The sequence below is a fragment of the Nerophis lumbriciformis genome, linkage group LG07 (assembly GCF_033978685.3).
Source record: "Nerophis lumbriciformis linkage group LG07, RoL_Nlum_v2.1, whole genome shotgun sequence".
NCBI lineage: Eukaryota > Metazoa > Chordata > Actinopteri > Syngnathiformes > Syngnathidae > Nerophis > Nerophis lumbriciformis.
The window spans coordinates 14,845,001-14,870,585 of NC_084554.2; the positions used below are offsets into that span (position 1 = coordinate 14,845,001).

General features: G+C 37.5%; 1 protein-coding gene across 5 annotated transcripts in view; it reads right to left on the minus strand.

The window, feature by feature from the left end:
- Nucleotides 1-5,445: 5,445 nt before the first annotated feature.
- Nucleotides 5,446-25,585, minus strand: part of LOC133609800 (phosphatidate phosphatase LPIN2-like) — a 43,421-nt gene continuing 23,281 nt past the window's right edge. For 3 of the 5 annotated variants that reach the window (XM_061965756.2, XM_072913466.1, XM_061965760.2), the window contains 7 exons: nucleotides 20,643-20,796; nucleotides 20,436-20,584; nucleotides 20,273-20,359; nucleotides 11,425-11,577; nucleotides 11,243-11,357; nucleotides 5,818-5,921; nucleotides 5,447-5,745 (listed from right to left, as the gene is read on the minus strand). In XM_061965756.2, coding sequence (XP_061821740.1) covers nucleotides 5,601-5,745; nucleotides 5,818-5,921; nucleotides 11,243-11,357; nucleotides 11,425-11,577; nucleotides 20,273-20,359; nucleotides 20,436-20,584; nucleotides 20,643-20,796 — 907 coding nt within the window. In that variant the 3' untranslated portion in view covers nucleotides 5,447-5,600. Of the gene's footprint in view, nucleotides 5,746-5,817; nucleotides 5,922-11,242; nucleotides 11,358-11,424; nucleotides 11,578-20,272; nucleotides 20,360-20,435; nucleotides 20,585-20,642; nucleotides 20,797-25,585 lie in introns of all 5 variants that reach the window. The other 2 variants (XM_061965758.2, XM_061965757.2) reach the window with 2 other exon arrangements.

Sequence of the window (25,585 nt, forward strand, 5' to 3'; positions counted from 1 at the left end):
TTTGTCCTCTGCATTTGACCCATCCCCTTGATCACCCCCTGGGAGGTGAGGGGAGCAGTGGGCAGCAGCGGCGCCGCACCCGGGAATCATTTTTGGTGATTTAACCCCCAATTCCAACCCTTGATGCTGAGTGCCAAGCAGGGAAGAATGCTGGTATGAGCTTTTAAACATAGCCCATTAACTGCTGCCAATCAAATGGTGAATAAGATACTCTGTAGGGTTCATATGTTTGTAAATCTGACTGTGATGAAGTCAGTGCCTCACCAGCCATCAACCTCACCGCACGTCACTGATACATACAGTCTATTATACAGCATTATTCACACGTGAATAATATAAATACAGTCTATTATACATTTAGAAGACTAACTGGACGCTAATTATCAATGACTAGCAAATCTTTCTTTGGTTTGGGTTTAAGGGTAATGAGGCCTCGTGTTAAAGTTGAAGGAAGGACACTTTTATCAATACTTTCACTGAATACTTCTCGTAAGAAGGGAGCGAGCTCCTCTGAAGATTTTATATATAATTCAGATGTAATCCACTCCAGGAGATTTGTTACATTTGAAGCTATTAATTGATTCCACTACCTCCTTGAGACAAATTGGATGGTCACAGAATTCTTGATTGATTTAGTATCAGTTAAGGCAGAGGTGTCAAAGTCGTTTTCACTGAGGGCCACATCGCAGTTATGTTTGGCCCTGGGGGCCTGCTTCTAACAGTGAACACTATTATTCCACAATTTTTTATGCATTTTATTATTAGATTTTTATTTTAACTCAAATGTAAAAAAAATATGGTAAATTGCAATAATTTCACCTCAAATTGTAGTGTATATTACTGTAAATGGAAAAACAGTACTGCTGTTTTTATGGTTAAAAAAAAAAAGGCAGCTCAGTTGCCAGAATTTTACTGTAAAATTGACATTTGTTTTTAAACTGTAAATTAAAAAAAACAATTTTACAGTAAAATTTACATTTTTTCTTTTTTACTGTAACAAAGTTCTGGCACCTGAGCTGCCAGTTAGTTTTTTTGTGTTTTTTTTTACCGCAAACCAACAACTGTAGATTTTTCGGTGTATTACTGTAAATGCCAAAACGGCACCACAGTTTATTACAGTTAAAAAAAAGTACATTTTTGTTCATTTAGAGTAAATTTCACCATTTTATAATGAAATCTATTGCTACTTTTACATTGCACAATTTGATGGATAACTTGCTTTGAAATCATTATTATTAGCATTTATTTCTATTTAAAAAATGGTTTGAATGTTTGAAAATAGATTTTTTCCATAATCAGACAATATTTAAGTTAACATCATTTGCGATTACATGGAGTACATTTTTTCTCTCTCTCCCAAAATAGAAAGAAAGAATACATTTAGTAAGAAAAGTAACAGTACTTTATTGATACGTATTATTTCCAGGCTTTTGAGGGCCAAATAGAATGAAGTGGCGGGCCACATCTGACCCCCTGGTCTTGAGTTTGACACCAGTGGGCTAAAGCATCCATAAACAAAACACCATTTACCATGAATTGATTAACGTGGACCCCGACTTAAACAAGTTGAAAAACTTATTCGGGTGTTACCATTTAGTGGTCAATTGTACGGAATATGTACTGTACTGTGCAATCTAATAATAAAAGTATCAATCAATCAATCAATCCCTTTCACATTATTGACTATTGTATAATTTTTTGTAAAATTGAGAACCATAATTTGCAATCTGTTTTGCATCATTGCAAACCATATCGTTTATTTTCAGTTCATCAATGGTGTTATTTCGACCCTGCGATTTTTCTCATCGAAGTACGCGGAATTGTGTTCTACATATAATAATCAACTGATTACGTCACGCATCCCGGCATGCACCGCGCACAATCTAAACAAACGCCATATTGGACAGGTAAAAAAAACCCGCGAGTCTTTCTCAGTCGTTCAAACTCTACATTCGTGTTTATGGTTAAAAATACCTAAAATATGGCCATATTGCAGCTTTCTGCGAAGTAATGTGGAGGACGCTATGAATATGGACCGAGGTGAAGTTAATTTCAAATTGGACATACGACATCCAGCCAAGCCGACGGTTTGTCCCTGGCCGGCTTTGGAGGTTCATACGGCGGATGTCAGCCCGTGCAGACTCGTACAAGTAAGGGACCGTCAACAAATCAATCGTCACTAACTTTTTAGTCACGTGACATGAAAAATCCCAAACCACTTTAATATTATTTGTTCATCCTTACTATACTTGGCTCACGCGTTGGTTTGTCTAGATGTTTCTATTTTTTAAGTGTTTTTTAAGTTTAGTAAATTTCAATCGTTATTAGCTTTATAGTCACGTGACATTAAAACCCCAAACCACTTGTATAATGTTCGTTCATCATTACTATACTTGGCTCATATGTTAGTTTCTCCAGATTTGTGTTTTAACATTTTTTTGGGAAATGTTTGCATATTTCAATCGTCAATAGCTTTTTAGTCATGTGACCAAGAAACCCCAAACCACGTTTATAATGTTCGTTCATCTTTACTATACTTGGCTTACGTGTTGGTTCTTCCTGATTTTGAATTGTATTTTTATTTTTTTTTAACAAATTTCAAAATTGCAATCGTCAATAGCTTTTCAGTCATGTGACCTAGAAACCCCAAACCACTTTTATAATGTTTGTTCATCCTTACTATACTTGTTGCCTTCATTATAACAGTTATATAAGACTTTTAAAGTCATTTTGATAGTCGGCTAATATAGACACTTACATCATGTATTGCCTTCATTATAACACTTATATAAGACTTTTAAAGTCATTTTGATAGTAGGCTAATATAGACGCTTACATCATGTGTTGCCTTCATTATTACACTTATATAAGGCTTTTAAAGTCATTTTGATTGTAGGCTAATATAGCTAATATAGACACATCATGTGTTGCCTTCATTATAACACTTATATAAGACTTTTAAAGTCATTTTGATAGTAGGCTAATATGGACACTTACATCATGTGTTGCCTTCATTATAACACTTATATAAGACTTTTAAAGTCATTTTGATAGTAGGCTAATATAGACACTTACATCATGTGTTGCCTTCATTATAACACTTATATAAGACTTTTAAAGTCATTTTGATAGTAGGCTAATATAGACACTTACATCATGTGTTGCCTTCATTATAACACTTATATAAGACTTTTAAAGTCATTTTGATAGTAGGCTAATATAGACACATCATGTGTTGCCTTCATTATAACACTTATATAAGACTTTTAAAGTAATTTTGATAGTAGGCTAATATAGACACATCATGTGTTGCCTTCATTATAACACTTATATAAGACTTTTAAAGTCATTTTGATAGTAGGCTAATATAGACGCTTACATCATGTGTTGCCTTCATTATTACACTTATATAAGGCTTTTAAAGTCATTTTGATAGTAGGCTAATATAGCTAATATAGACACATCATGTGTTGCCTTCATTATAACACTTATATAAGACTTTTAAAGTCATTTTGATAGTTGGCTAATATAGACACTTACATCATGTGTTGCCTTCATTATAACACTTATATAAGACTTTTAAAGTCATTTTGATAGTAGGCTAATATAGACGCTTACATCATGTGTTGCCTTCATTATTACACTTATATAAGGCTTTTAAAGTCATTTTGATAGTAGGCTAATATAGCTAATATAGACACATCATGTGTTGCCTTCATTATAACACTTATATAAGACTTTTAAAGTCATTTTGATAGTAGGCTAATATAGACGCTTACATCATGTGTTGCCTTCATTATTACACTTATATAAGGCTTTTAAAGTCATTTTGATTGTAGGCTAATATAGCTAATATAGACACATCATGTGTTGCCTTCATTATAACACTTATATAAGACTTTTAAAGTCATTTTGATAGTCGGCTAATATAGACACTTACATCATGTGTTGCCTTCATTATAACACTTATATAAGACTTTTAAAGTCATTTTGATAGTAGGCTAATATAGACACTTACATCATGTGTTGCCTTCATTATAACACTTATATAAGACTTTTAAAGTCATTTTGATAGTAGGCTAATATAGACACTTACATCATGTGTTGCCTTCATTATAACACTTATATAAGACTTTTAAAGTCATTTTGATAGTAGGCTAATATAGACGCTTACATCATGTGTTGCCTTCATTATTACACTTATATAAGGCTTTTAAAGTCATTTTGATTGTAGGCTAATATAGCTAATATAGACACATCATGTGTTGCCTTCATTATAACACTTATATAAGACTTTTAAAGTCATTTTGATAGTAGGCTAATATGGATACTTACATCATGTGTTGCCTTCATTATAACACTTTTATAAGACTTTAAAGTCATTTTGATGGTGGGCTAATATAGACACTTACATCATGTGTTGCCTTCATTATAACACTTATATAAGACTTTTAAAGTCATTTTGATAGTATGCTAATATGGACACTTACATCATGTGTTGCCTTCATTATAACACTTATACAAGACTTTTAAAGTCATTTTGATAGTAGGCTAATATAGCTAATATAGACACTTACATCATGTGTTGCCTTCATTATAACACTCATATAAGACTTTTAAAGTCATTTCGATAGTAGGCCAATATAGACGCTTACATAATTTTGATAGTAGGCTAATATAGCTAATATAGACACTTATATGAATGTTATAATGAAGGCAACACATGATGTAAGCGTCTATATTGGCCTACGATCAAAATGACTTTAAAAGTCTTATATGAATGTTATAATGAAGGCAACACATGATGTAAGACTTTTAAAGTCATTTTGATCGTAGGCCAATATAGACGCTTACATCATGTGTTGCCTTCATTATAACACTTTTATAAGACTTTTAAGTAATTTTGATGGTGGGCTAATATAGAAACTTACATCATGTGTTGCCTTCATTATAACACTTATATAAGGCTTTCAAAGTCATTTTGATAGTAGGCTAATATAGACACTTACATCATGTGTTGCCTTCATTATAACACTTGTATAAGACTTTTAAAGTAATTTTGATAGTAGGCTAATATAGCTAATATAGACACTTACATCACGTGTTGCCTTCATTATAACACTTATATGAGACTTTTAAAGTCATTTTGATAGTAGGTTAATATAGACACTTACATCATGTGTTGCCTTCATTATAACACTTATATAAGGCTTTTAAAGTCATTTTGATTGTAGGCTAATATAGACACTTACATCATGTGTTGCCTTCATTATAACACTTATGTATATAAGACTTTTAATTTGTTGCGGCTCCAGACAGATTTGTTTTTGTATTTTTGGTCCAATATGGCTCTTTCAACATTTTGGGTTGCCGACCCCTGCACTAGTGAATAATAGACAGTGTTCATTGTGTAAATCGTCTGTTTTGCTTCTTGTTGTTGCAGTTTCGCTCGTGATTCCGTGAGTCATGACATTAATCGGTTGTCGTTTGACACGCCAGGGGGTGTTCGCATCTGTTAACAATAAAGTAAGCAAGACGCTTTGATCTCGTCCTGTTTATTTGCGTGGCCATACGAGAAGTGTACAACAGTGGGGCGTGACCTAGAGCAGCTCCTCCAAACACACGGGGGCCATGGGCTCCCTCCAGTACAAGAAGGCGCTGTACTCTGGGCAGCTCAAGGCGGTGCTGTGTTGGCAAGCCCGCGGGGGGAAAACGTGTTCCACCAGCTCGCTCAGTCGGTCATATCTGCCAAAAAAATACACGAGATGAGTGTCCCAGTCGGAGGAGGACTTCTCGCCGTTGCCAGTGGACGCTTACGATGTTTTATTGCCTCTGGCCTGCTCCTGAATCAGCTCGCCTTTGGGGTTGACAGTGAATATACGACACACGGCCACGCCCACGTGCTTGTAGGCAAACACGTCCTTCAAAAACAACACATCACATGACTTTCTTCATTAAAAGCCTTCACCACTGCAAAAACTGAAATCTAAGTAAGATGAAATATCTCAAATAAGGGGGATATTTGCTTATTTTCTGTCTGATAAAATAATTCTTCCCACCAAGCAGATTTTATGTTAGAGTGTTTTACTTGTTTTAAGGGTTTTGGTCCTAAATTATCTCCGTAAAATATTACAGCTTGTAGCTGAGATTTGATGACCTATATTGAGTAAAACATGCTTGAAACTAGAATATCAACTGTTGCAAAGCTGTGTCATCAACACTCACAAGTAGAGATGTCCGATAATGGCTTTTTTGCCGATATTCCGATATTGTCCAACTCTTAATTACCGATACCGATATATACAGTCGTGGAATTAACACATTATTATGCCTAATTTAGTTGTGATGCCCCGCTGGATGCATTAAACAATGTAACAAGGTTTTCCAGAGTAAATCAACTCAAGTTATGGAAAAAAATGCCAACATGGGACTGCCATATTTATTATTGAAGTCACAAAGTGCATTATTTTTTTTAACATGCCTCAAAACAGCAGCTTGGAATTTGGGACATGCTCTCCCTGAGAGAGCATGAGGAGGTTGAGGTGGCCGGGATTGAGTGGGGGGTAGCGGGGGGTGTATATTGTAGCATCCCAGAAGAGTTAGTGCTGCAAGGGGTTCTGGGTATTTGTTCTGTTGTGTTACGATGCGGATGCTCTCCCGAAATGTGTTTGTCATTCTTGTTTGGTGTGGGTTCACAGTGTGCCGCATATTTGTAACAGTGTTAAAGTTGTTTATACGGCCACCCTCAGTGTGACCTGTATGGCTGTTGACCAAGTATGGCTTGCATTCACTTATGTGTGTTTAAAAAGCCGCATATATTATGTAACTGGGCCGGCACGCTGTTTGCATGGAGGAAAAGCGAACGTGACGACAGGTTGTAGAGGACGCTAAAGGCAGTGCCTTTAAGGCACGCCCCCAATAATGTTGTCCGGGTGGAAATCGGGAGACTCGGGAGGGGCACTGAAATTCATGAGTTTCCGGGAATATCGGGAGGTTGAAACCGATACCGATAATTTCCGACATTACATTTTAAAGCATTTATCGGCCAATAATATCGGCAGGCCGATATTATCGGACATCTCTAGTTTTGGTTCTAAATGATCTCAGTAAGATATTACAGCTTGTAGCTGAGATTGTATGACCTATATTGAGTAAAACATGCTTGAAACTAGAATATCAACTGTTGCAAAGCTGTGTCATCAACACTCACAAGTACAGATGTCCGATAATGGCTTTTTTGCCAATATTCCGATATTGTCCAACTCTTAATTACCGATTCCGATATCGACCGATACCGATATATACAGTCGTGGAATTAACACATTATTATGCCTAATTTTGTTGTGATGCCCCGCTGGATGCATTAAACAATGTAACAAGGTTTTCCAAAATAAATCAACTCAAGTTATGGAAAAAAATGCCAACATGGCACTGCCATATTTATTATTGAAGTCACAAAGTGCATTATTGTTTTTAACATGCCTCAAAACAGCAGCTTGGAATTTGGGACATGCTCTCCCTGAGAGAGCATGAGGAGGTTGAGGTGGCCGGGATTGAGTGGGGGGTAGCGGGGGGTCTATATTGTAGCATCCCGGAAGAGTTAGTGCTGCAAGGGGTTCTGGGTATTTGTGCTGTTGTGTTTATGTTGTGTTACGGTGCGGATGCTCTCCCGAAATGTGTTTGTCATTCTTGTTTGGTGTGGGTTCACAGTGTGCCGCATATTTGTAACAGTGTTAAAGTGGTTTATACGGCCACCCTCAGTGTGACCTGTATGGCTATTGACCAAGTATGGCTTGCATTCACTTATGTGTGTTTAAAAAGGCGCATATATTATGTGACTGGGCTGGCACGCTGTTTGCATGGAGGAAAAGCGGACGTGACGACAGGTTGTAGAGGACGCTAAATTATGTTATGCAATTATGTTGTCCGGGTGGAAATCGGGAGACTCGGGAGGGGCACTGAAATTCGTGAGTCTCCCGGGAATATCGGGAGGTTCAAACCGATACCGATAATTTCCGATATTACATTTTACAGCATTTATCGGCCGATAAATAATATTGTTTTGAACATGCCTCAAAACAGCAGCTTGGAATTTGGGACAGGCTCTCCCTGAGAGAGCATGAGGAGGTTGAGGTGGGCGGGGTGGACGGGTAGCGGGGGGTGTATATTGTAGCGTCCTGGAAGAGTTAGTGCTACAAGGGGTTCTGGGTATTTGTTCTGTTGTGTTTATGTTGTGTTACGGTGCGGATGTTCTCCCAAAATGTGTTTGTCATTCTTGTTTGGTGTGGGTTCACAGTGTGGCGCATATTTGTAACAGTGTTAAAGTTGTTTATACGGCCACCCTCAGTGTGACCTGTATGGCTGTTGACCAAGTATGCAAGGCATTCACTTGTGTGTGTGTGAAAAGCCGTAGATATAATGTGACTGGGCGGGCACGTAAAGGCAGTGCCTTTAAGGTTTATTGGCGCTCTGTACTTCTCCCTACGTCCGTCTACACAGCGGCGTTTTAAAAAGTCATACATTTTACTTTTTGAAACCGATACCGATGATTTCGGATATCACATTTTAAAGCATTTATCGGCCGATAATATCGGCAGTCCGATATTATCGGACATCTCTACTCACAAGTACAAAACTACTTTTTTAAAGTAATAATTTGTTATTTCAAGCATGAAAAAAAATATCATGACTTTGACACGATTTTGTCTCATAATTAAAACGGATGACGGCCAAATGGACTTTGCTGTTTTATTTTCAATGAGACAATAGAAAATACGTACTCATATAGTAGTACAGTTGGCACAGTACAGTAAACGGACAGTTAATATTTAAACATTCCACATGTGACATTTCAAACTATTTTGAACCGAAATAATTCATGCATATTCAGATGAATTCTTCAAAATTACAATTAAAAACTTTTTGGCCGCGGGCCGGGCCAAGCACGCACTTGGCGCGATGATGTCATGTTATCGATGGAAAAATGCATTTTTAGACCATATGATTTGCCTGAGCGGCTAGTAGACCCCAAGAGTAACAAGCGGTTGCCTTGTTGCCTTTCCATTAAGAACAATAAATACATTTTTAGTATAAGTTTGCTGGTTTCAAGAAATTTAATGCCTAGTGCATATCATTATGTCAAGATAATGGCACTAGCATTTACTTAATTTAAGAATATTTTTCAACATATTGAGCAAAAATGTCTTTTTTTTTTCTTTTTTTTTTTTAAACCAAGAAAAGTGCACTTGTTATTAGTGAGAATATACTTATTTGAAGGTATTTTTGGGTTCATTGAGGTTAGCTAATATTACTTGTTTTGGAAAGTCTTGACAAGCCAAATTTTCTTGTTCTATTGGCAGATCATTTTGCTTAGTTAAAATAAAATACCTACAAAGCCCCTAAAGCATGGGTTTCAAACTCTGGCCCGCGGGCCAAATTTGGCCCGCCGTGTAATTTCATTTGGCCCTTGAGGCAATATCAAATTAACATTAGAGCTGGCCCGCTGGTATTATACAGCGGCAGTGCCGCTGTAACACCGCATTCACCACTAATACTCATACTTGCCAACCCTCCCGATTTTCCCGGGAGTCTCCCGAATTTTAGTGCCCCTCCCGAAAATCTTCCGGGGCAACCATTCTCCCGAATTTCTCCCGATTTCCACCCGGACAACATTATTGGGGGCGTGCCTTAAAGACACTGCCTTCAACGTCCTCTACAACCTATCGTCACGTCCGCTTTTCCTCCATACAAACAGCGTGCCGGCCCAGTCACATACTATATGCGGCTTTTACACACACACAAGTGAATGCAAGGCATACTTGATCAACAGCCATACAGGTCACACTGAGGATGGCCGTATAAACAACTTTAACACTGTTACAAATTGGGGCGGTATAGCTCGGTTGGTAGAGTGGCCGTGTCAGCAACTTGAGGGTTGCAGGTTCGATCCCCGCTTCTGCCATTCTAGTCACTGCCGTTGTGTCCTTGGGCAAGACGCTTTACCCACCTGCTCCCAGTGCCACCCACACTGGTTTAAAAATGTAACTTAGATATTGGGTTTCACTATGTAAAGCGCTTTGAGTCACTAGAGAAAAGCGCTATATAAATATAATTCACTTCACAAATTTGCGCCACACTGTGAACCCACACCAAACAAGAATGACAAACACATTTCGGGAGAACATCCGCACCGTAAAACAACATAAACACAACAGAACAAATACCCAGAACCCCTTGCAGCACTAACTCTTCCGGGACGCTACAATATACACCCCCCCCGCTACCACCAAACCCCGCCCCCGCCCACCAAGTTAATGTTGATATTTACCTCAGAAGGCTGCAAATAGAAAAGAGGCATTCAATTTTTTTATTTAAATTTTATTTAATATACCATTGATGTTTTTTCCTTTGTTTTTTGAAAGTTGATTTTGCACTATTAAGTTATATAAGCGTTGCTTGTTCCATATTCAGTGTTAAAGCAAATCAGTGTAGCAAACTGAGCAATAATTAACGTTTCATTCATGCACTTTCTCTTGGTACTTCAAGGCTTGAATGTTTGATTCATTCATTATTGTTATTTTATTTCAAAATGTATTATTAGCCTGTGGAAAAAGTTTATTTTGATATTTACCTCAGAAGGCTGCAAATAGAAAAGAGGCATTACATTTTTATTTAAATTTTATTTGATATGCCATTGATATTTTTGAATTATTATTATTATTATTATTTGAAACTGGATTTTGCATGTCACTATAAAGTTATATAAGCCTTGCTTGTTCAATATTCAATGCAAAACTTGGTTTGGGTCCCTATTAAAAGGTTCATTTGTTCAACCTTGGCCCGCGGCTTTGTTCAGTTTAAAATTTTGGCCCACTCTGTATTTGAGTTTGACACCCCTGCTCTAAAGGGACATGGGGGAAATGTTTTTTTTGTAATTTTTTTTTTTTTTTAGACATGTAACTTTTCATAAAGTTACAAAAAAAAATTAAAAAACATACACATTTTTTTAGACATGTATCTGGTGCGCATGAGAAACTTTTTATAAAGTTAAAAAAATAATAATAATAATAATAAATTTTGTTTTTTTTTAAAATGTTTTATAACTTTATAAAAAGTTTCTCGTGGGCACGAGATACATGTCTAAAATAAATAAATAAATACAAATTTCCCCCATGTCTCTTTAGGGGCTCTGTAAATACACCTAATTTTTGTATTTTTTGCAGTGGGGGACACCACTACTCACACTCTCCCTGTTGCCAAACGCCGCGTAGAAGGGACGCGTGCTCGGTCGAAACAGATTCCTGATGTCCGTCAGACACTCGACTTTGAACTTCTCCGGTTTCTTTTCTATCATCTCTCTAAAAAACACAAAGAAGTTGGATCACGACTTATTAGAACGTGAAGACGTTTTAAAATGAAGCGTGCCTGTGAAAGGCTGAGAAGAGGCTGCTTGGTGAGAGCATGAGTGGCCCTCGGGGCAGGAGAGTCCCGCGGTCGTTGACCTTGTGCAGATATCCTCGCGTCATGTCCGCCATGCCGATGGCTCGAGCCGAACAGTACAGGAACTTGTAACCGTTCCTGGAAGCAAATTCAAATGAAATCTTTCAGTCCCTGTGCGAACCTTTTGTTCATTAAATGTTTCTATGGCGTTTAAATAAACCATTAAAACTAGACACCATTCTGTGAAAAAGTATATGTTCAGATCCCTAATTGGAACATCCCTAATTAAAACGTTGACATTGTGTCCCACCGGGAAAGTATAAGATCAGTCACACTTTTTTAGCAGATATATTTTTTCACATTTAGCTCATTTTCATCACATTTAAGTTTAAATTAAATGTTATATCGAAATGTTAAATCCAAATCCTAAATATAAATGTCAATTTTAAATCTAAATCTTAAATATAAATGTTAGTTATATCAAAACCTAAATGTTAAACATAAATGTAAAACCTAAATATAAATGTTAAATCTAGATTAAAATGTTCAATTTTAATCTGAATCTAAATGTGAGTGCTAAATGTGAAATCTACACCTAAATGTTACATATAAACTTAAATATTGAAATGTTAAATCCAAATCCTAAATATAAATGTACATATTAAATCTAAATCTTGAATATAAATGTTAGTTATATCAAAACCTAAATGTTAAATCTAAATCTTAAACCTAAATATAAATGTTACATTTAAATCTAAATAAAAATCTAAATCTTAAACCTAAAAATAAATGTTAAATCTAAATCTTAAACCTTAATATAAATGTTAAATTTCAATCTAAATACAAATCTAAATCTTAAACCTAAATCTACATGTTAAATATAAATCTTAAATATAAATGTTGAATATAAATCTGAAGCCTAAATATAAATGTTAAATCTAAATCTAAATGTTCAATTTAAATCTGAATCTAAATGTGAGCGCTAAATGTTAAATCTAAATGTTCAATTTAAATCTGAATCTAAATGTGAGCGCTAAATGTTAAATGTTAAATCTAAATGTTCAATTTAAATCTGAATCTAAATGTGAGCGCTAAAAATTAAATCTACACCTAAATGTTAAATCTAAATGTATCTAAACTTAAATATCGAAATGTTAAATCAAAATCCTAAATATAAATGTAAATGTTGAATCTAAATCTTAAATATAAATGTTGGTTATATCAAAACCTAAATGTTAAATCTAAATTTTAAACGTAAATATAAATGTTAGATTTAAGTCTACATTCAAATCTAAATCTTAAACCTAAATATAAATGTTAAAGCTAAATCTAAATGTTCAATTGAAATCTGAATCTAAATGTGAGCGCTAAATGTTAAATATAAATTTATCTAAACTTAAATATCGAAATGTTGAATCCAAATCCTAAATGTAAATTTAAATCTTAAATATAAATGTTGGTTATATCAAAACCTAAATGTTAAATCTAAATCTTAAACCTAAATATAAATGTTAGATTTATATCTACAGACAAATCTAAATCTTAAACCTAAATATAAATGTTAAATCTAAATCTTAAATATAAATGTTATATCTAAATCTTAAACCTAAATATAAATGTTAAATTTAAATTTATATACAAATCTAAATCTTAACCCTTAATATAAATGTTGAATCTAAATCTTAAATATTAATGTTAAATGTAAATGTTAGATATAAATCTTAAACCTAAATATAAATATTAAATTGAAATGTAAATACAAATCTAAATCTTAAACCTAAATATAAATGTTAAATTTAAATCTTAAATTTAAATGTTAGATGTAAATCTTAAACCTAAATATAAATGTCAAATTTAAATCTTTAATTCCATCCATCCAAATGTTAAATCTAAATCTTAAACCTAAATATAAATGTTAAATCTAAATCTAAATGTTCAATTTAAATCTAAATCTAAATGTTCAATTTAAATCTAAATCTACACCTAAGTGTTAAATCTAAACTTAAATGTTGAATCTAAATATGAGCACTGAATCTCTCGCCAAGTGTAAAGATGAATATGTATAAAATGCCAATTTTCCACCAATTCAAGGCCTCTCAGCCGCGCCCACATCTCTGCCTCTCAGTGCAGACACTTTCTTACTGCGGAAGAAGGAAACATGACAGATGCTTAGTGACAAATAATGGCAACAAAGTTGCATATTTTAGAAATGTTGGCTCCAAACGTGTGCAAGGTGTGTTGCATAAAGACAATTAGACACTCAAATTCCGCATTTCGGTAGGTTGAATCATACAAAAGACTATAAAAATGGGACCCATTACCTCCCTGCTTGGCACTCAGCATCAAGGGTTGGAATTGGGGGTTAAATCACCAAAAATTATTTCCGGGCGTGGCCACCGCTGCTGCTCACTGCTCCCCTCAACTCCCAGGGGTTGAAGAAGGGAATGTGTCAAATGCAGAGGACAAATCTCACCACACCTAGTGCATGTGTGACAATCATTGGTACTTTAACTTAACTTAACTTACACCGAGGCATGCAGTCTGTTGGAATACACATATTTCTATTCGTATGTGTCTTTCATCATTTCGCCGTGCTCTCACTTCCGGATTGTGTCACATATGAACATTACATCGCTGTAAAGAACGCGGTCACTGTCATATAGGTTTGCTGCAGCAGCCAGCTGACACGCTCACTTTGGATCGGTTCAAAGAACATGTCTTTAATTGTGAGCTAAATGGTAAAAATATGATCATAGTGAATGTGAATTAACGTCATCTTCCTTTTAAATCACGTTTCTGAGAGCACCATGACACGCCCACAACTCAGACGGGTGGGTCGTCCTGCGAGGAGCAGGAACGAAGAGGGGAAAAGTACCATATTAAAAGGTACATGTCGACATGCGCCAGATCCAAACCTCGGACCAAATGATGACTTTTACACTTCACACCGAAATGAGTTTCCTCAGTTGGGCTCTCCTTCAGAGACAGGGTGAGTACCTCTGTCATCCGGGAGGAGCTCAGAGTAAAGCCACTGCTCTCATTGAGAGGAGCCAGATGAGGTGGTTCAGGCATCTGGTCAGGATGCCACTTGCCCTGGGCCACGTCCGGCCGGTAGGAGGCCACGGGGTAGACCCAGGACAAGAAAAGGTGATCCGACCTTGGATAAGCGGAAGAAAATTGATGCATGGATGCCTGGATTTTGATTTAAGATTAAGATTTAACATTTGAAGGCAACATATAATTTACCGTATTTTCAGGACCATAGGGTGCACCGGATTATAAAGCGCACTGCCGATGAATGGTTTATTTTCGATCTTTTTTCATAGAGAGTGTCCGCCCTGAGATCGGTAGGTTGTGGGTTCAAACCCCGGCCGAGTCATACCAAAGACTATAAAAATGGGACCCATTACCTCCCTGCTTGGCACTCAGTATCAAGGGTTGGAATTGGGGGTTAAATCACCAAAAATGATTCCCGGGCGCGGCCACCGCTGCTGCCCACTGCTCCCCTCACCTCCCAGGGATTGATCAAGGGTGATGGGTTAAATGCAGAGAATAATTTCACCACACCTAGTGTGTGTGTGACTATCATTGGTACTTTAACTTAACTGTATATAAGGTGCACCGGATTATAGGGTGCATTAAAGGAGTCATATTATTATAATTATTTTTTTCTAAATGGTAAACATTTCCTTGTGGTCTACATAACATGTAATGGTGGTTCTTTGGTCAAAATGTTGCATAGATGATGTTTTACAGATCATCTTCAAGTCGCTTTCTGACAATCTCTTCAGGATGCGCCGTTTTGTGGGCGGTCTTATTTACGTGGCTCAATTTCAACAGCGTCTTCTGCCCGTCATCTTTGGTGTAGCGTGCAAGGACTGGGGTGGAAGAAGTGTCAAAAGATGGAGCTAACTGTTTTAATGACATTCAGACTTTACTTCAATCAATAACGGAGCAGCATCTCCTCATCCGCAAACAACAACAAGGCCGTAAATGTGTCCCGTGAAAAACCGTCCGACCGGAACTCTCTAATAACTAAAGTTCCTTGGGTGAATAATGTAAGCTCACTTTACCGGTATGTTTTAGCGCTTTAATGGAGAGTTTACTGACAGATATAAGTAAGAACTTTACACTACTTTATATTAGAAATGGCAACAGCGGAGGATGAATGTCCCATAACAAGAAGATAGAGAAAAAGAAGAAACTTATCGACTAAGGGGTCGGCATGAACTCCAAAGGTGGACGCGGGCAATTTTTCAGGATTTATGCAGATCTCAAATACAGATCAGCAGGTACCAGAAAAGTTACTTTTGCATAATATTGTAAAACAAAACGCCAGATAATGTCTTACCTTATACACACACCATAATAATACTTGTATATTTAATGTGCCACCAATGCATCAAGCGGTGCGACTTCATAGCTTACCAAAGTCGTACGAAAACATTTTGATATGTTTTTGAGCACCGTGTGTAATGTTCTATATTTTCAATGGAACATATAAAATGTTGGTGTTGTTTACTTGAGTCATATTGCCATCATAGTGCAGTCCACACATATCTCTTATGTTTGACTACCATCTACTGGTTACACTTATCATTACACCACGTACCAAATAAAATTGCTTCGAGGTCGGTAAGCAAAACCAGAATTATTCCGTACATTAGGCGCACCGGGTTATAAGGCGCATTGTCGAATTTTGAGGGGAAAAAGGATTTTAATTGTGCCTTATAGTCCGGAAAATACGGTAAACTTAAATGTAATGACAATGTGCTAAATGTATGAAATATATCTGCTAGAAAAGTGTGACTGAACTGTTACATTCAGCACCCCGTACACCTGTTTCCCTTTTCATTGTCACATAGCGGTTGAGTATTTGGCGATTACGGGCCAAAATTTGTGCAAATATCAAAACACTAAATAATAGAAACATCCATAAAAATGCCATTTAAAAAAAAACAAAAAACTATAAACCTTATAATATGTCTTACACGCTTATTAAATGCATTTTTAATTAAATGCTTTTCATTCCCAAATAATTTTTTTAGATCTTCAAGATGGAAACTGAAGCTGCCATTATGATGTGCAGTGATGTTTTCAAATGACCGTAAGTCTTGAACTATACAAAGTATTTCTATGGTTGGAATCTGTGCTTTTGCATCTAATTAGTTACTATGGTAATTTAAGTTACAGCAGCTCATACAAGGCACCAAGCAGTGTGGGTGGGGAGCATTTCCACAGAGTGTCAGCCAGAAATGCGGGTGTCAGGAAGGAGATTTTTACAACAAAGTTCTAAAAAATATGTCGATCGAAAAGGGGTGTGACGTTCATATGTTGTCAATATTCAGCGTTTTATCATTCATAGTTAATATTGTAAATCCCTCATTCTTTATTTTCATGTACATTCTGGGTGTCTCATTCAGTAAAAGAAAATTAAATTCCATTCCGTTTAACGCAGTCTGTCATAACATTTTTAGCATTCAATCAGACATTATTGTGAGGTTTTGTATTAGTGTTCCTAAAAATAGATATACCGGCCCACAGACACATTTTTTTCTCTAAATTTGGCCCCCCGAGTCAAAATAAAAGCTTAGTGATGTATCAGATTGTAGCTGGGATTTTTTTTTACCCTTCACGTTCATATTTTGCTGGGTTTTTTGTATTTTTGTTGCGTTTCGCTTGATTGTAAAACATGTCGATCGAGAGGGGGTGTGACATTCATATGTTGTCAATATTCAGTGTTTTATCGTTCATAGTTAATATTGTAAATCCCACATTCTTTATTTTCATGTACATTCTGGGTGTCTCATTCAGTAAAAAAATGTAAAATTCCATTCTGTTTAACGCGGTCTGTCATAACGTTTTTAGCATTCAATCAGACATTATTGTGAGGTTTTGTATTAGTGTTTGTAAAAATAGATATACCGGCCCCCAGACACAATTTTTACTAAAAATTTGGCCCCCGAGTCAAAATAAAAGCTTAGTGATGTATCAGATTATAGCTGGGATTTTTTTTTACCCTTCACGTTCATATTTTGCTGTTTTTTTTGCATTTTTGTTGCGTTTCGCTTGATTGTAAAACATGTCGATCGAGAGGGGGTGTGACATTCATGTGTTGTCAATATTCAGTGTTTTATCGTTCATAGTTAATATTGTAAATCCCACATTCTTTATTTTCATGTACATTCTGGGTGTCTCATTCAGTAAAAAAATTTAAAATTCCATTCTGTTTAACGCGGTCTGTCATAACGTTTTTAGCATTCAATCAGACATTATTGTGAGGTTTTGTATTAGTGTTTGTAAAAATAGATATACCGGCCCCCAGACACAATTTTTACTCAAAATTTGGCCCCCGAGTCAAAATAAAAGCTTAGTGATATATCAGATTGTAGCTGGGATTTTTTTTTACCCTTCACGTTCATATTTTGCTGTTTTTTTGCATTTTTGTTGCGTTTCGCTTGATTGTAAAACATGTCGATCGAGAGGGGGTGTGACATTCATGTGTTGTCAATATTCAGTGTTTTATCGTTCATAGTTAATATTGTAAATCCCACATTCTTTATTTTCATGTACATTCTGGGTGTCTCATTCAGTAAAAAAAACATAACAATTAATTCCGTTTTTTAAGGCAGTCTGTCATAACGTTTTAAGCATTCAATCAGACATTATTGTGAGATTTTTGTATTAGTGTTTTTAAAAATAGATATACCGGCCCCCAGACACAATTTTTACTCTAAATTTGGCCCCCGAGTCAAAATAAAAGCTTATTGATATATCAGATTGTAGCTGGGATTTTTTTTACCCTTCGCGTTCATATTTTGCGTTTTTGTTGCATTTCGCTTGATTGTAAAACATGTCGATTGAGAGGGGGTGTGACGTTCATACGTTGTCAATATTCAGTGTTTTATCGTTCATAGATAATATTGTAAATCCTACATTCTTTATTTTCATGTACAAACCCCGTTTCCATATGAGTTGGGAAATTGTGTTAGATGTAAATATAAACGGAATACAATGATTTGCAAATCCTTTTCAACCCATATTCAATTGAATGCACTACAAAGACAAGATATTTGATGTTCAAACTCATAAACTTTTTTTTTTTTTTGCAAATAATAATTAACTTAGAATTTCATGGCTGCAACATGTGCCAAAGTATTTGGGAAAGGGCATGTTCACCACTGTGTTACATCACTTTCTTTTATCAACACTCAATAAACGATTGGGAACTGAGGAAACTAATTGTTGAAGCTTTGAAAGTGGAATTCTTTCCCATTCTTGTTTTATGTAGAGCTTCAGTCGTTCAACAGTCTGGGGTCTCTGCTGTCATATTTTACGCTTCATAATGTGCCACACATTTTCGATGGGAGACAGGTCTGGACTGCAGGCGGGCCAGGAAAGTACCCGCACTCTTTTTGTTACAAAGCCACGCTGTTGTAACACGTGCTGAATGTGGCTTGGCATTGTCTTGCTGAAATAAGCAGGGGCGCTTAGATGGCAGCATATGTTGTTCCAAAACCTGTATGTACCTTTCAGCATTAATGGTGCCTTCACAGATGTGTAAGTTACCCATGCCTTGTACACTAATGCACCCCCATACCATCACAGATGCTGGCTTTTGAACTTTGCGTCAATAACAGTCTGCATGGTTCGCTTCCCCTTTGGTCCGGGTGACATGATGTCGAATATTTCCAAAAATAATTTGAAATGTGGACTCGTCAGACCATAGAACACTTTTCCACTTTGCATAAGTCCATCTTAGATGATCTCGGGCCCAGAGAAGCCAGTGGCGTTTCTGGATGTTGTTGATAAATGGCTTTTGCTTTGCATAGTAGAGCTTTAACTTGCACTTACAGATGTAGCGACAAACTGTATTTAGTGACTGTGGTTTTCTGAAGTGTTCCTGAGCCCATGTGGAGATATCCTTTAGAGATTGATATTCAATGTTGGTTTCCGGCCATGCCGCTTACGTGGAGTGATTTCTCCAAATTCTCTGAAACTTTTGATGATATTATGGACCGTAAATGTTGAAATCCTTAAATTTCTTGCAATTGCACTTTGAGAAACGTTGTTCTTAAACTGTTTGACTATTTGCTCATGCAGTTGTGGACAAAGGGGTGTACCTCGCCCCATCCTTTCTTGTGAAAGACTGAGCATTTTTTGGGAAGCTGTTTTTATACCAAATCATGGCACCCACCTGTTCCCAATTAGCCTGCACACCTGTGGGATGTTCCAAATAAGTGTTTGATGAGCATTCCTCAACTTTATCAGTATTTATTGCCACCTTTCCCAACTTCTTTGTCACGTGTTGCTGGCATCAAATTCTAAAGTTAATGATTATTTGCACACAAAAAAAATTTTTTATAAGTTTGAACATCAAATATGTTGTCTTTGTAGCATAGTCAACTGAATATGGGTTGAAAATGATTTGCAAATCTTTGTATTCCGTTTATATTTACATCTAACACAATTTCCCAACTCATATGGAAACGGGGTTTGTACATTCTGGGTGTCTCATTCAGTAAAACGATTTTAAATTCTATTCCGTTTGACGCGGTCTGTCATAACATTTTTAGCATTTAATCAGACATTATTGTGAGGGTTTGTATTAGTGTTCCTAAAAATAGATATACCGGCCCACAGACACATTTTTTCCTCTAAATTTGGCCCCCGAGTCAAAATAATTGCCTAGGCCTGTTCTAGGGAGATCTTCTCTATGAATAAATTGTTACCGTCTTAGGGTGAATGAGGTGGTTTTCTGTGAAAAAACTGCTGTTTTCATTGAGAACAAGCACTAGGTTTATCTCTGCGGTAAGCTAGTGGTGCTGCCTACTGGTGCACGGAATGATACAGCTTGGCGATTCCTTGATGAGTCCAGTCCTTGCCCAGCTGGGGCAGAATTTGACCAAACACGTCCGATCTGCAATCAGGAAAAAGTCATGACGAGAAGTTTGCACAACTGAAGAAAAACAGGGTGAAGAGGAAGCGACTCGTACTTAGTGATGGTGCCGTCGATGTCGGAGATGACGACCTTGTCGTCCCAGTTCCACAGGTAGATTGTTCCCTCACAGCGACACGTGCCCTGATACTGAGTGGTGATGCTGAAGGCGATATCATTAGGCCCCTCCCTCAGCTTCAGACCCTCCTGCCAGACAGTCACATGTTTGAAGCGGGCTTAAGGTGCGGAACTTTAGATATCTCACTATCTGCTCTGATGACAGTCGGAGGGACTTCTTGTAGGCTGGGCTGGGGGCGGGGCCTTCCGTCTTCACGCGCTCACTTAACGCATAAGCGGCTTTCAGCTCTTTGTTGTCGTCGTCGCTGGACCACTCAGGTGTTCTTTGTCTGAAGAAACATCTGATTGTAATAACATTTTCAGTCAAAAGAGGGCAGCACTCAATTCAGCTCTTAGCCCTTTTCCAAAGCAAGCACTTTCTCTTTGCCTGCTCAGTGGCCTAGTGGTTAGAGCAGGGGTGGGCAATTAATTTTTACCGGGGGCCGCATGAGCAACCTGAGCACTGCTGGAGGGCCACACCGACAATATTTCAATTAAATTTTGCTCAAATTATTTTTGATATACCGCAAGATAAATAATAATAATAATTTAATTTAACCTAACTTATCAGTGACGTGCAGTCACTAGAGGCAGGTGAGGCGGTGCCTCACCTGCCATCATGGAAAGAAAAAAAAGTAAAAAGAAAAAAAAAAAATTAAATTGTTATATGTATCCAGTGATTATACTATAAAGTTATTTTCCATTTAACTTCACCAGTTTTAGATTATTTTTATTCAAAATCGCTGAATTTTCACATTTGCCGTTCAAATACTGAGAAGAGACGGTGCGGTGAACAGCAGCCAGTTGAGGCACGTCACTCAGTGCCTCAACATGGACGGACTCGGCTAACTGCTGGCCTGCTGTGCAGTGAGACTGTATTGCTATATGAATTATATTATACATTTCCATAGTTTAGTTAGCTGAGGTATATAATGTACAGTGTATTTTGTCAACAACTGTATGTGTGTAACGTATTTCTTGTGCTGAGCGATCATAAAACGGCTGCAAAAGATGCACTGGCTGAGGCTCCAGTAGCCCCGCCTCCTGCACCCCCGCCGTAGAATTGTTATATCAACTAAAGCCCACACTTAAACTTTCCACGTGCAAGATTGAATCTATTTAAAAAAGTTATTTCATAAGAAGCCAAAAAGTGCAAAAACAATAATGTTCGTGTTGGAGGAGTTGTGAATGACTGCAGGGCCACAACATTAGGTACACCTGCACACTGCAGGTGTATCTAATTCACAACTCCTCCAACACGAACATTATTGTTTTTGCACTTTTTGGATTCTTATTAAATAACTTTTGTAACCTATTTTCATGGGCTTTCCTCTTTGTGATGTTACGTTCCTGTTATGCGCTGTTATACAGTATATGCCTCAAGCTCTTATTTTGAAGGCGCTAAGAGCGGAAGTGATGACATGGGGTGGAGCGGAAGTTTTTGAAAGAAGGTAAATAAAGTGGTCCTCGTGTAAACTGGAGCCTCCGTGTTTGTTATTTTGTAGTTTCATACAGTATAGGCGACATTTATAAACCCTCGGTTACACTTTTTTAAATAGATTAAATCTTGCACGTGGAAAGTTTAAGTGAGGGCTTTAGTTGCGGCGCATGGACTTAATTTGTAAGTAAAGGTAAGACCATAATAACGTTTTTTTTTATTAAATGTGCTTTTTTGTGTGCTACAGTTTGTATGTGTAAAGTTAAAGTTAAGTTAAAGTACCAATGATTGTCCCACACACACTAGGTGTAATGAAATTTGTCGTCTGTATTTGACCCATCCCCTTGTTCACCCCCTGGGAGGTGAGGGGAGCAGTGGGCAGCAGCGGCGCCGCGCCCGGGAATCATTTTTGGTGATTTAACCCCCAATTCCAACCCTTGATGCTGAGTGCCAAGCAGGGAAGAATGCTGGTATGAGCTTTTAAACATAACCCGTTAACTGCTGCCAATCAAATGGTGAATAAGATACTCTTTAGGGTTCATATGTTTGTAAATCTGACTGTGATGAAGTCAGTGCCTCACCAGCCATCAACCTCACCGCACGTCACTGTAACTTATATATAACTTTTATTTTTAACACTGTCTTACACAACACTTCCTGATGTATAATACAATGCACAAATGTCAATTTCTGTCACTTTATCCTGCATCCTCTTTAAAAGTCCAACATTTTTCCCCGTCAGATTTGGATAACCATCTGTTGTCACACCTGCATGCTTGTCCCATTTCAGTCCTAACATGTCCAAACACGCATTTACTGCATGGCTGCCAGCTCCTCCGTGATTTGAAAGTCTGCAGTTATCCCACGTAAGAAGATGAGCAGCTGGGCGATGTTACGTACATCGCAGCTCTCATCCAAAGCCAGCGAAAAACAGTCAAAGTCGGCCGTTCTGTTCTTCAGCTGAAGCTCCAAGTTTCCAGCGATGGTCTCAACCCGCCTCGTTACAGTGCGTCAGGAGAGTGACACGTTCTCAAATGCGCCCCTCTTCTCCAGGCATATCAGCGCAACAGAGTCCAATAAGCACTCCTTAATAAACTCTCCGTCAGAAAACGCCTTACTTTTTCTGGCGATTTTGTGAGAAATGACAAAACTTGTCCTGATGGCTGCATCTCTGGAGGTGTGAAATTTGGCAAAAAGTCCTTGTTGGGTTTGCAGTTTTACCATCAACGCATCAGCCTCCCTTGCGCGCGCTTCATCAGACAGATTCCGGTATTTTTCCTCGTGCTTCGTCGTGTAGTGGCGATTCAAATTATATTCTTTAAACACAGCAACCTGTGTACCCCAAATTAAGCACACGGCTTTACCTTTAATTTCTGTAAAGAAATACTTGGCAGTCCATGTCTTGTTGAAAACACGGCATTCGTCATCAACTTTTCTCTTTTTAGCGTCTCGGGGATAACCGGGCATCACTTGTCGCTGTGCACCTTCACTCACAGGTTACACACGGACATACGCCCATAAATAACACTTTTCAAAATAAAAGCAGCACAGTTGTATTGCACGCACGACATAGATGTTTTTTTGAATTTATTTTGTCATTTGTGATTGCCGCTGTTCACATTCACTCACAATCGCGCACGCGCATACGTCCACACGGAAGTAATACAAATAACGCTTTTCAAAACAAAAGCAGCACCGTCGTATTGCACACTCGACATAGATACTTTTTAAAATGTATTTTGTAATTTATGATTGGCCTCACGCGGGCCGGACAGGGACGCACAAAGGGTCGGATGTGGCCCGCGGTCCGCCGAATGCCCAGGTCTGGGTTAGAGTGTCCGACCTGAGTTAAACCCCGGCCGAGTCATACCAAAGACTATAAAAATGGGACCGTTACCTCCCTGCTTGGCACTTAGCATCAAGGGTTGGAATTGGGGGTTAAATCACCAAAAAATATTCCCGGGCGCGGCCACCGCTGCTGCTCACTGCTCCCCTCACCTCCCAGGGAGTGAACACGGGGATGGGTCTAGTGTGTGCTTGACGATCAGTGGTGCTTTAACTTTTTAACTTTCAAAAGGAATTATGGTAACACTTTAGTATGGGGAACATATTCACCATTCATTACTTGCTTACATGCAAATTAGTAACATATTGGCTCTTAATTAGTCATTATTAAGCACTTATTAATGCCTTATTATACAACAACCCTAACCCTAACCAAAACCAAATAACTCTAAATTAAGTCTTTGTTACTTACAATATGTTCTCCTAGTGTCCAAATAACTCTTAATTACCGTATTTTCCGGACTATAGGGCGCACCGGATTATGAGGCGCACTGCCGATGAATGGTCTATTTTTTATCTTTTTTCATATATTAGGCGCATTAAAGGGGAACATTATCACAATTTCAGAATTGTTAAAACCATTAAAAATCAGTTCCCAGTGGCTTATTATATTTTTCGAAGTTTTTTTCAAAATTTTACCCATCACGCAATATCCCTAAAAAAAAGCTTCAAAGTGCCTGATTTTAGCCATCGTTATAAACACCCGTCCATTTTCCTGTGACGTCACATAGTGAATACAAACAAACATGGCGGAAAGAACAGCAAGCTATAGCGACATTAGCTCGGATTCAGACTCGGATTTCAGCGGCTTAAGCGATTCAACAGATTACGAATGTATTGAAACGGATGGTTGTAGTGTGGAGGCAGCAGAGGTGGGACCAAGTCATTGCTTTGCAAGTCACAAGTAAGTCTCAAGTCTTTGCCCTCAAGTCTCGAGTCAAGTCCCGAGTCAAGTCCAAAGTCAAGACTAGAAAGTCTCAAGTCAAGTCCCAAGTCCTGCATTTTGAGTTTCGAGTTCTTTCAAGTCGTTTTAACCACAGACTAATGTATTTACACAGATTGTGTATGCTTTTAAAACGCTTTATTTATTTTTAAAACAAGTGCATTTGAAATTGCAGGGAAAAAGATAGTGGTGACATTGCACTTCAAAATAGCACTATTAACCAGTCATTTTAAACATGTAATTCATTCCTTTACAGAATAAACACATTTGAAAAAACAAGTGCAACTGTACTTATTTGCACAAAAGTGTTAACATTGTATTTCCATGGCATATTGCATTGTAACTAGTATCCACAGCAGTTTCTGTCCTGTTCTTACCTTATCTCATTGATCTCATCTCATACTGTATGTGTGTTTATGTGTGCGTACACATGAAAAACATAACAAATACATGAATATAACAATGAACAGAGTTGTACTTTTTAGATGTCAGTGCCCTATGCAATATGTACAAATATTCTTAATATAGTATACATTTTAACTGACCTTTATTTGACTATGTTTGTCTTTTTGTAGGTGGCTAAAATACGCGGTGCTGCTGACCGCCGTCTAACGCTACGTTACTGTGTGTGATACATTGACTAACGTAACGTTATGTGTAGGTACCTTGTGCAACCCTGCTTAAAAAAAATCACTTGACAAAAAGTATGAATAAGGTAGCAAACTGCAGTGGAAGCAACAAATTGCCGTGTTTGCAATGACGTTATAACCATAGACATCTTATAAGTAGATGCAGCATTGGCTGCTGTGACGCGAGCAATTTGGCCGCAATCTTGAAGTGGTGATGAGGAGCCGGCGAGCAGCCT